Source organism: Convolutriloba macropyga, chromosome 14, assembly GCF_964194025.1.
Source record: "Convolutriloba macropyga chromosome 14, txConMacr16.3, whole genome shotgun sequence".
In the NCBI taxonomy this organism is placed as follows: domain Eukaryota; kingdom Metazoa; phylum Xenacoelomorpha; order Acoela; family Convolutidae; genus Convolutriloba; species Convolutriloba macropyga.
The window spans coordinates 36,577,009-36,589,214 of NC_134481.1; the positions used below are offsets into that span (position 1 = coordinate 36,577,009).

General features: G+C 36.3%; 1 protein-coding gene across 1 annotated transcript in view; it reads right to left on the minus strand.

The window, feature by feature from the left end:
- LOC142353381 (supervillin-like) overlaps positions 1-12,206 on the minus strand; it is a 73,088-nt gene that overhangs the window by 41,161 nt on the left and 19,721 nt on the right. Inside the window, exons 8-9 of the mRNA XM_075405612.1 lie at positions 6,216-6,435; positions 5,467-5,618 (exon numbers count right to left, since the gene is read on the minus strand). Of these exons, the coding sequence (XP_075261727.1) occupies positions 5,467-5,618; positions 6,216-6,435 (372 nt within the window). The remainder of the gene's footprint in view (positions 1-5,466; positions 5,619-6,215; positions 6,436-12,206) is intronic.

The following is a 12,206-nucleotide window of genomic DNA, read 5'->3' on the forward strand; positions in this document are numbered from 1 at the left end:
TCTTATCTTTTTTTCAAACGAAATTTTATTCAGCTGCGGGAAACAGTTTTTTCTATGTTAAATTTGAGTCTCTAACTTGTAAATTACACTTAATCCTCTAAATTTTTCATCCGGGGTTCGAGTCCGGGTGGGATCCTCTTTTGCTAAAACTGATTTTGTGTTAATAAAATAGGATGTGATTACGTTATGATCCATTATAAATATGATTAAAATCTAAGTCATCTCAAGTACCAATGGTTCAGTGGTAGTATCTGGGACTCCCATCCGGGGGTCCCGGGTTCGATCCCGGGTGGGGTCCTCTTGTGTTGTTCAATGGTTTCTCGGCTGAAAATCTGGTGTACATTGGCGAGCACTAGCCGGCGGGGTTTTCTATATAGAGTCTGATAGTTGCATGGGTATATGTGATAGGTAAGACGGGAGTTGACACATAGCGCATATCACATATACTCTAAGTGGCTTTCAGACTCGCAGAAAACCTTCAGCCATCAATGTGCAGAAGCCGTAATGAAACTATTTTCTTTCCATTAAAAAACCCATTTTTTCCCTTTTTTGGAACCTGTTGTACCCCCACATCATCCTTAGAATGATACCATTCATCAGGAATAAACTGTATTCAACAACTAACATCTATTATGAAAAAAAAATTTTGAAACTCTAAACATAAATCAAATGTATTCAGCTCTAAGATAGGCACATTTCATTTTCGAATACACTTAGCAGATTGAATTCTGTCAGATATTTTGTTTTTCTGCATAGAACACCAAACTGCTGCGAGTATGTCGAAAGACTTTTGAAACATAAAACAGAAATACTCACTTGTAAGTTTTCCCAATTTTCATTTTCGACTACACTTAGTAGTTTGATTACTGTCAGATATTTTTTATTCTGTACAGATAATCAAATCACTAGGGGTAAGTCGAACCAGCGACTTTGGGGTTTGTTTTTAATTTTGGTTTTTTGTGAAACGTCTGGTTCTTTTGTTATTTTTTTTTTGATTTTTTTTTAGTTTTTTCTATTTTTAGGCTGATCTAAATCAGATCCAGATCAGCTAAGTTCTTGTTGAGCACCTTGCAAATGGCCTTGCAGTTTCTATATTTAACTGCTCGGCCAGTGCGTTTGGCTACTTGTTTGCGAACACCGGGACGGCCCCCGGTTCCCTTAGCCAATTGAGGCCTGCTGAATTTGGGTGCGGGCGGAGAACCTTCCCAGTCAGAGACTGGTTCCTCCTTGATAAGTGCAGTTGGCAAACTCATTTTTAGCAAAAATTCGACAAAAATTTTGTTAACAAAAGAACCAGAATGAAATGTGATTTCGTGTTGCAGCTATTTATGCTCATCCCAAATACACAAGTGTGCATGGATTAATGCTCGGAGATTAACTCTCATCAAAACTTTTACATTTTTAACCAAATTCTCATCCCCACACAGTATGAGCCATCTGTCATAACAGTATGTCATTTATTAACACCCACACAAAAATGAACCATTCAATAATTTTTAATTAAAACACTCTGTTTATCTATATGAGTTTCTCATCTTAGTTCATTTAAATCACTACAAGCACTTAATCCCCTAGTGACTAAAACAATATTTTCTCACGCTACAGTAAAACTTAATCCTTTGTAAACAAAATATTCACAAGAAAAAATGGACAAAAGTGACTACGAAAATACCGGTGAGTCATGCTGTGACGAGGTACATCTTTGGAAATTGGAGGGTAGGAGGCTATACCTAATGTTAATACATAGGTACTTCCTTTTACCCCCCCCCCACTCTTGCTCACGATATACTACTGCAATAGCTTTGTACCCCTGCAGTCTCAAAACAGTTTAATAAAACAGACCAAAAAATGCATTTCTTTTCATAAAATGCAGAGATGCTCTATTTTGATTAAGAATCTCTAACTTATTTTTGCTTCTGTTAACTGCTCTTAAATAACTTTCAATTAGAGTGACACACACCAACTTAACCTTATCACTTCGAATTAAAATAAACAAAAGTCAATTTGAGAGTGAGGAAGTAATTTCTGAGAGTCAGGTAAGTCACGTGTGAACAAAACTTAACGAATGAACAAAAAAACTCGCTCAACTAAGAGTGAAAAATTAGCCAGGCACGCAATTCAGTTGAAATTGCACAAACGAATGAACAACAATCAGATTTGAAGTGATTATGACGTCATATGGTTGTATCAAAAATCCTGCAGAAGAAATAAAAAACATAGCAGCACAAATTCCTGACAGAATTTTTATCGGCTAAGCAAAAAATTTGCCCAACAATGGTTTATGAATGGATTGGGAAAATTATTTAGAAAATAATCAGATAAACAATTGAAAAATATTTAAAATCAATGTCAAAAGGCCACATGTGAACAAAAAACCACTAGCGAGAAAGCGAAGTTGTGTTCCAGTATATTTTTCTCACTGCACGAAAATTAGAGCAGAAAACACGAAAACAAAACCGACTAAAGGTCGGAAGAATTGCTCTCGAACGACTAGTGAGAGCTCTAATCAATTGCAAACTGTTTCAGTCGGTGGGGGGGGGGGTTAGCCTAAATGGGACTAAGAAGTTCCATTGTGGGCTTCAATAACCACATTAGAGGTTAAGATATACCACTATTAAGATTTAAAGTGAAAATGGCACCAGTTTCGGCGCACTTTTCATTTGACTTTTAGTATTAAATTGCCGCCAATTGAGGTCCGCTGAAATTGTGATTGAGAGAAAATTTTAGATCACGCGAAACGCAAAAAGTCAGGGGCGTAGTGACTCGAAAAGTGAAAACCGTCAAGCAAAAATTTTGCTAAAAAAGACACACGTTTACAATAACTGCTATGAACTTCGTTCAAGAGCAATTTAAAAAATTCACGCCGCAGATCCACTCGCTTTCTCGCTCTACTTTCCTCTTCCTGTTTCAGCCTGACCAAAATCATCACTTCAATTTGACTCAAAATTCATGCAAATGTGTGAACAGGTCTTAAAAAAGACAGCGCCCCACTACAATTTGAATGATTTGAGTTAAAAAAGCCAAGAGAAGACCAATAATAGCCCCAGCTACCGCCTTGGGGCTATTAATAAACATAGGTGGCATATTGCCAGAAAATAGCCGCAATAGATTCGTAGATCGGCAGCCTCAAGAAAAACAGTAAAAAAGAGAGACCAAAAAAATTCGTCTTTTCATTGAAGGCTGATATGTATATTTTGATTAAAAATCTGTATAAGTTTTTGCTGCTTCTATTAGCTGCTCTCAAATAACCTTCATTTAGAGTGACACACACCCATTTGACCTTATCTCTTTGAATTAAAGTAAATAAAAGTCAATTTCAAAGTGAGGAGGTCAATTTTGAGAGTGAGGTAAGTCAAGTGTGACCAAAAATTTAATCACGCGAATGAACAAAGAAAATTCGCTCCACTAAGAGCGAAAAATGACGTCACGCATGCAATTCAGTTGAAATTGCATGAACGAATGAACAAAAAGTGGCTGTGACGTCATATGGTCGTAACAAAATTCATGACGAAATAAAAAACAGCCGGAAGCATTCCGGAAGCGACTCGAAGCGTAAAAACTTGAAAAAACCTAATTGCAGCTGAAACCAAAACCTTTTTTAATAAACCATAAACTCATTACCCCCCCCCCCCCCCAGTCTGATCTAAAAATTGGTGAAATTTAAACCACTGTCACCAAGAGAAACAAAATGCCGCAAAATATTTATTATTGAAAACGTTTGGTAAGGATAAGTGCAAAATAATTAGGATAGTCAAAACACTTATAGTCTCAAACAGCTGACAGGGCTATCAACTGCCCTCAAATAATTCATGATTCTAATCTCAAAAAGATCACTAAAGCAAACGGCAGATAATAATAACTTAGAAACTAAATTAAATTTTTCAAAAAAATAATGCTCAAAGTTAAGAATCAGAAAACTACTACAGTTAGATTTCTCATCACTGCAATTAAGACAAAAACAACATATACTTTTTCCTTCTTGTATATATGCTAGACAACATGATTTCAAACTAATTCAAAAATTAAAATAATTATAGAAAAGCAACCGAGTAATATTTAAAGGCAAAAAAATGTTTAAGAACAATACCAAGGTCGGAAAAAAATACAATAAAAAGTAATAAGTAGCAATTCTGGAAAAGGCTTTCTAGTAAACTCTTAGTACTGCCTTATGTTGATTGAAATCAATTGCAGCCCAAAGAAATGACGAAAATCTAAGAAAAAGCCGAAATCATTCAATTTGTTAATAACTGAAAACATCAATAAAACCAGTATAAATGTCGGTGCCAAGACAGAGCTAGAATGATACAAGCTAGAATGTGAACAATATGGACACAATGTAAGGAACACCGTAACAAAGACTAATTCTGGATTTTTGAAAGTTCAAATCAAAGTTTACAAGTTTTGAAAGTTTAAAAATCAAATTTAAAAAAACAAGAAAAACTAACACCATTCCATTTTTCAGCACTCGAGACATAGAAAATACAACAATACATCCGAGACAAAAATCTATCCTCCTGAACAGATCTAAAAAAGAAAAAGCAGAAATCACATACGAAATATTGAAACATTTTGCAAAAAATTTTTGACGTTTTTATCGAAACGAAATTAAAGCCCCTCATGTTGCACAAAAAGAATATTTCTAGTAATTAAAACCAAGATACAGACAAAAAATTGAGAAAAATAGGAACAAAACTACCAAAATCGGATTAGCATATGTAAAATTTTATAAATTACATCGAGGTAAAAAGAGGCATCGAGTATATGAATTGTCAAGGGGAAGTTGTCATATTGCCTGATTCTTGACAAAAAGACGGCTAAAAGATCCAAAAATGAAGAAAATAATAGGAAAAAAGCCAAAATTAATTAAAAAATCAAGAAATTTATGCCAATTTTGAACTTGAAACGCGTTTTCAGGCTCTGCAAAACACTGTGCTATTAATTTCCAAAGTTTACATTTCAATATAGCATCGAATAAAAATCATTTCTACAAAAAAACCAAATTACAAGCAAAAAATGGGCCACTTAGACGAAAAAACGGCTAAAAACGGTTATCTATATGTGCCATTCAGTCAAAAATTACTTTTCAAAGTCAAAAAGTCATTCTTTAAACGCAGCGCATGATCAAAAAACTTCTCTCGCTCAGAAGAAATTAGTTCACACGGCAATTTTTCTCACTTTCGCTTTTAGGTCAAAACAGCGTCTGAACGAATAGTACTTCCGGTAAAAAAAACCTTAAGAAAACCAATACTCCTCTTCGAGTCGTAAAAAAACCAAGAGAAGGCCAATAATAGCCCCAGCTATCGCTGTGCGGCTATTAAAAACAAAAAACTCAAGTTTAAAATACTTGCTTCTAACTTCGTTCGAAAGCAATTAAAAATAGTTTTAATAAACTCTGCACAAATTCTGTATCTCTTGTTACCGTGCGGAAATTAATCATTGAGAACTTAAAGAATTTTTATGCTGTACCTCAGCTCAATCGGGTCTTTCCAATAGTCGCCTCTTCCCACATTGACTGCCTCCACAATGAAACCCTTATCCAGCGGGTCATTGGGTTTCAACAACTCTCGGAAATCGTGATCGTGAATTGGGTTCAGCGACACTTTAGCAAACTTCGCATCCTGTAAAACAGGGCTAATCACAACTGCAACTCAGTTTATCAATCTATGTAAATCCTAAATTTGATACTAAAAATTCATTGGATCGCGTAATGCGCGATCATTTATGCGTTGTGTAGACTCAAAAAGCAAGGGTAAAAAGGCTAAAATAGTTAGATTTTTCACATGAAATTCTAGGAATCCAACAAACGCTTCGCTTAGCATAAAACTTAAATGCATGCATTGGTGATATATCTAACAAGCTAATATCTAAAGATTATTGACGAACAACAGTTCTATAATTTTGCATTCACATCCTTGAGCATCAATTTTTCACATCCAATCCGTAAAAGCTTGTCCCCGAAATAAGTGATGGTGAAATTGAATACGTTGCTAACATGTACAGATTATTTAGCTAAATATTGAACTTCGTTTTAATGCAGTTTGTTCCTTTCAAAATGACAAATGGTCTGCCTTTAACCATGTCTCACCAGTTCATTGTTACTGCTTACATGTTTCACTTAACTAACTTAGCTACCGGGAACGCTCTCTAGGCAAACTTTTAATATTGTTTTGATTTCATTCGATGTGATGTGTTGGAGATTTTAGAAAAAAACTCACTGTGAAGTTCTTGGCAGTTCGAATCTCCTTTAAGAATCCAGCTTCGGGCCAGTCTGTGAACTTGTTGGAGAATAGGAGAGTTTCAGTCTTCTCTGTCACTTTACCACAGATTATCCAGGAAGGTCTACTCTCCTCACTCAAGGATGCCTCATCGTCTAAAGGATACAGCGGACACAGCACGAACTCATCACAGTTCCCCCCTCCAATGTCAGCTTGGTTTCTACAATAGATCAATAAGTTTTCGGATTAAATCAGAAAGTAGATGCGAATGCTCCGTATACTTCCAATATAAAAGACTGATAAGACCTAACAACTAAGCGAAAAATGCTCAGTTTTGTCAAAATGACGTAGTTTTTCAAAATGTCGAATCAGCGAATCAGAAGAATTCGTGAAGCCTGCATTGCTTCAAGATAAAATTTGCCCCCGAATATGCATATGCCTCAATGATAAAAAGATGGCCCCAGTCAATCGTAACTCCTCCAACCAAAGTTTGCTAAATAGTCAATTCGAGAGTAAGGTAAAGTCAAGTGTGTCCAACAATTATTGACCTGAGGAAACTCATGAATATTACCACACGGTTGTTACCGCCACCGAGAAGTTATCAAACTCCGAGGCGAAGCCGAGGTGTTATGATAACTTCGAGGGCGATAACAACCGTGTGGTAATTTTTTTAATCAACACCTGTTGCGATCATTTCAAAGCTGAACACAGTTTTATTGGTTTTTCCTTTTCATTTTTGAGGACAATTACATTTTCAAAGGTAAGTGATATTTCTTCGGATCTAATCTTCCTTTTGTCCTCATGAGCCCCCTACCCCCACACACCCACACAAACACACACACACACACACACACACATACATACATACACACACACGCACACACACACAAACACACGCACACAGACACACACACACGCGCGCGCACGCACACACACACAAACACAGACACGCACAAACACATGCACACACAAACACACACACACAGACAAACATACACACACGCACTACACACACACCCCCTCACAAAAACACGCACACGCACGCACACACACACAGGCGCACACATGCATAAACACACACACACGCACAGAAACACACTCCACACCACACACACACACCACAAACACCATACACCACACAAACACACAAACCACACACACACACACCGCACACAAACCACACACACACACACATCACTCACACACAGACACCGCACACACCCCACCCACACCACACACCACATACACAACACACACCACACACGTTTTTTTTAGACTACAAGGTTATCAAACTGTTTCCGTCATTAGACTACGAGTTTGTCGCCACTCTTTTATCGGCACTGTTTACTTAGTAACAGTGGCGATAAAAGAGTGTGATAAACTCGTAAACTAATGCTGAAGTGTTTTTCCGGTGTCGATCGGGCATTAAAATTTATTACACTGGCAGTATATTTAACTGCTTTTATCGCAACAAGTGATGATTAAATCTAATTAGATTAAAAACTGACGTAACGCACAGAACAGAGCCTAGCTTGAGAAGGGGTCTGCGGTTTTAAACTACTCTATCATCAAGACAAAAGTCACGCAAAGTCAATTATGATGAAGAAAAACAATTCGACAAAAAATCGATAGTACGAAAAGTCGTATTAGAAGACAAGCAGGACTATTGTAACTGCTACCCATTTCGTTGGAGAGCAATTAACAACAGACACCAAGATGCCAAGGGGTAGTCTCAAAACATTTGCAAACCAAGTTGCGTTTTTGTTACCCAACTACCGAGCCTTTTAACACATCGAACATACCGACTAACGTCGGGCAAATTGCTCTCAAACGACCGGCGAGCGGTTGGCTTCGTCAGTAGCCAGCCACGGTAGTGAGGCTAGCTTAATCTTAATTGAGGCGAGCGCAGTTGGGGAGGGGGTGGATTTGGGGGCTGATGGGGGTGGGGCAACAGTGGGGGGATGGGGACAGCGGGAAACAATAGATCCGAACCGCCCTTCACACCGTAAGTATAAGTCTCCAAAAGAGTTTGTTTCTGTGAATCGCATACTTGGAGACTAGTGAGCTGAAAGGCTCTAAGAGCACTGAATGCCTGCTGGGCGCTACCTATTTATCCCCTTTTTGAGGACGCAAAGTCAAATGGGTCAAACAAAAAATCGGTCAAGCGAAAAATTGCATAAAAAACACCAACAGGACTAATATCATTGCTAAACTTCGTTTGAGAGCAATTAAACACCTCAGCAAAATTTAAAAAATCAAGATAATTCAATGTTTTTCAATTATGCAGCAAATAAGTCTTTCCGAGATTTCATCAAGAAAACTCGAGAATTAGAATTAAATTTAATTACAACGACGTTTGCAAACATTTTGAAAGCAAAAGCCAGCAAGAAAATGATTCATCATCTTTATGATCATCCTTATCTATCATCTATTATTTATCATCTTGAACCGACTAACGCGGGGCAAATTGCTGTCGAACGACAGGAGAACAATTTAATTCAGAGGGGACTGTAGCCTATATTTATGGTTCAAAAAACACTTCAAACCAGCGTGACAGATAAATCATTATTAACCACTCAGCAATCAGGGCCTTGTGACATCTTATCTTTTGGCTTTTGTTTCAACATCAGACAATGGCTTTTGTTTTAGCATCAGACTTAACTTCTGAATAAGAGCAAAGTTGATCACGCAAAAATCAAGAAGTCAAACAAAAATTTTGAATAATTACATGTTTACAATAATTGCTTCAAACCTCGTTCGAGTCATTAAATCAATAGTGAGAACAGAAGTCAAACTGACTCTTATAAACAAATTTTTCCTTTTACACTACGTAAGAAAGGCCAGAGTTTTCTCATATCCTTAACTAGATTGCCTTTACATTGCCTTAACACAAATTCCAAAAACTTGGTTACAGCAAAAACACGAAAAATTTTGTTCAAGCGAAAACAAAAGCAAAAGAAGGTAAGTTGAAATAAAAACTCAGACCTGGCCAGAGCTGAACTAGACTAGAGTTCTAACGCTAAACAAAAGTTAACCAAAAAGAGAAAGCAAAATAAAGAGGAACACAAACAGTTCTTTTCATTCTTGACAGCAACAAAAACTAAAACACATAAACCAACTATCATCAAATTGCTCTGGACTGAAAGGCAGCTATTTTAGACCACTACTAGGATTTAAAGAATGAAAAATTTTGACGCTTTTTATGACTTGTATTAATGAACTGCCGTTTGATCGCATGCTTAATATAATGACAGAGTATCATGAAAGAGCCTATAATAAAAGAGCAAGAACACAAGATTTCAAACCTGCATAAATTGCTCCAAAACTTGAGTCCCAAAATTTTTCAAGCGAGTTAAAAAAAACACTCTGCAAGCATTAAAAAGACGCACACCTTCATCCTAAGAAAAATAAAGAGAAAATCTTTTAAAAAATACAATATATTTGGATCAAAAACTGCCATGTTTGCTTTTGAATGACGCTTTCAGTTCAAATTAACTCTTCACTAGTTAGATTGTCAAATAAATCAAATCCAAACTAGTTCAAATCCCCCTTAAAAATTTCTAAAAATCGTTAGAATGGGTGAACAGAAAATCTTACAGAAAACAGGATTGAATTATAAACACTCGAATTGCAAAAAGTCAGCGCTTCAACAGCGATTATAGCTCCAAGACTGAGTATTGTTCCAGTACCCCCTCAGTTTACCACAAAGGACACCCGATTGCTATTAACACAGTATAATAGTTTTTGGGGATAAATTAGAAGTACATTAGAACCAAATTGTGACGCAACCACAAGACAAATGTTTACAAAATTTTTAACTTCACTTGATTTCGGTTAATGCTAAAGAAAACAATCTCAGCGCAACAGATACACATTTAATTTAATTTGAGCTACTCAAATAGAGTCAGTTCTCACTCGAAATGTTTTTTTTTTTGCTACTCAATAGCCATCACTGTATTGATAGATTAAAATTAATTTAATGATTTTCGAGCAGCAAAAGTTGGTTCTCTGTCAGGTATAAATAATCCTCAAAAACATTTCTCATATATGTTTAGAAGCCTTAAGATTTCGTTGTTGAATCCAATCACGACGTAAACAAGCATTACCTAACAACAGGCAGAAGGGGTAGATCAAAGCTATCATTTCGTTAGAAGGTGTAATAACGGTGGAATTATTGTGATGTTGATTACGAAGCAAGTTAGGTAGGTAACCCTGTAACTGCATTGAGATTAGGCTAACTGTGATGATAGCTAATTTACACAGTGTTACATAACATCTTACCCAATGCGCCAAAATACGTAGCCGATCTACAAAAAACAATTAGATCAAATCGGAAAAATAGCAAAAGCGGGTTATCAAGATCGAGCGATAGAAAATCATCCGCTTTTACAGCAAAACATCCAGCAGGTTGCCATAAGCAGCTGTAAAAGACCCCTTTGCACTTATTTGGATCGAAAAAGTTAGGAAGAAAATTGGATTTGGTAGTTAGCCAGAATCTGTTTCTCAAAGAGAGGATACAAGGACTACTATCATTAGCAATACTGCAAACATACCCGGCAGATTGCCGGAAAATAGCCGCCGTTGATTCCAATAAGCATGATTGGGATTGAAAGAATAGAAGCAATTGAAAAAAAAAGATTTTTGTACAAAAACTTTTTTAAGTCCGATTTATTTTGATAGCATTTCGTAGTTGAACATAACATACTTCTGTTTCTTAGAGAGAGGCTACAGGGGCTACAATCAATACCAATAAGCATTAGAGATGGTAACTAAGACTTATAGGAACGACGTTCAAATAGCGGGCATCTAAAATTGGGCTTTATGGGTTTATCCCGTTTCTATTTCTGACATCCATTTTTGTACTAACTCTGTTTATTTTGAATTGCTTTGCTGAGCAACTGATGTTCAAAATCACTTTTAGCAGAATGGGAGAAGACAGAAACTAGCCTAGAGAAGTCAAAAAGATATCACGCAAAATGTTGAAAAAGCGGCAAAATGAGGTAAAGCGAAACATTTTTTTATTCGACGAAAAAAGTCCTGACATACAATTCAAAGAATTTTCATTGACTAAACAGAAAAACTAGACCTAGAATGGACTATGAGTGAATTGAGAAAACCATTTATAAAAAAAATCAGAACAAAAAAATAAGAAAAAAAAAGAAAATCAATATCAAAATGCCGCATGTGAACAAAAAACCACTAGCTAGAAATGAAAACTTAATTCAAACAAAAAACTAGGTCTAGAATGAGCTGTGAATGGATTAGGAAAACCATTCAGAAAACTATCCGATCAAAAAATCGAAAAAACAGTAAAAATCAGAGTGAAAATGCCGCATGTGAACAAAAAACCACCACCGAGAAACCGAACTTTTGTTCAAACACCGTTTTCTCATTCTACTTTAAAATTAGAGCGAAAAAAATTCACACCGCAAAACCACTCGCTTTTTCGCTCCATTTCCCGCTTCGGCGTGACCAAAATCACTACTCCAATTTGACTTCAAAAATCATGAAAATGTGAGAACAGATCTTAAAAAAAAGACAGCGCCCCAATACAATTCAAATTCTTTGAATTGTAATAGGAGCGCTATAATAGCCGGCTGAGAAGATGAGGGCGGCTATTAATAAGCATTAGAAATGGTAACTGAAACTAATTAGAACAAAACTCAAACTGGGCATTAAGGCTTTATCTCATTTCTACTTTTGATTGAGTTTTTCTATATTGACTGTTCATTTTTGCTGAGCAGTCGCTATTTGAAACCACTGAGCAGAATGAGCGCAGAATTAAACTTACCTTGAAAAGTCAAAAAGATTTCACACAAAATGTCGAAACATACCCGGCAGATTGCCGGAAAATAGCCGCCGTTGATTCCAATAAGCATGATTGGGATTGAAAGAATAGAAGATATTGAAAAAAGATTTTTGTACAAAAACATTTTTTTAAGTCCGATTTATTTTGATGGCATTTCGTAGTTGAACATAACGTACTTCTGT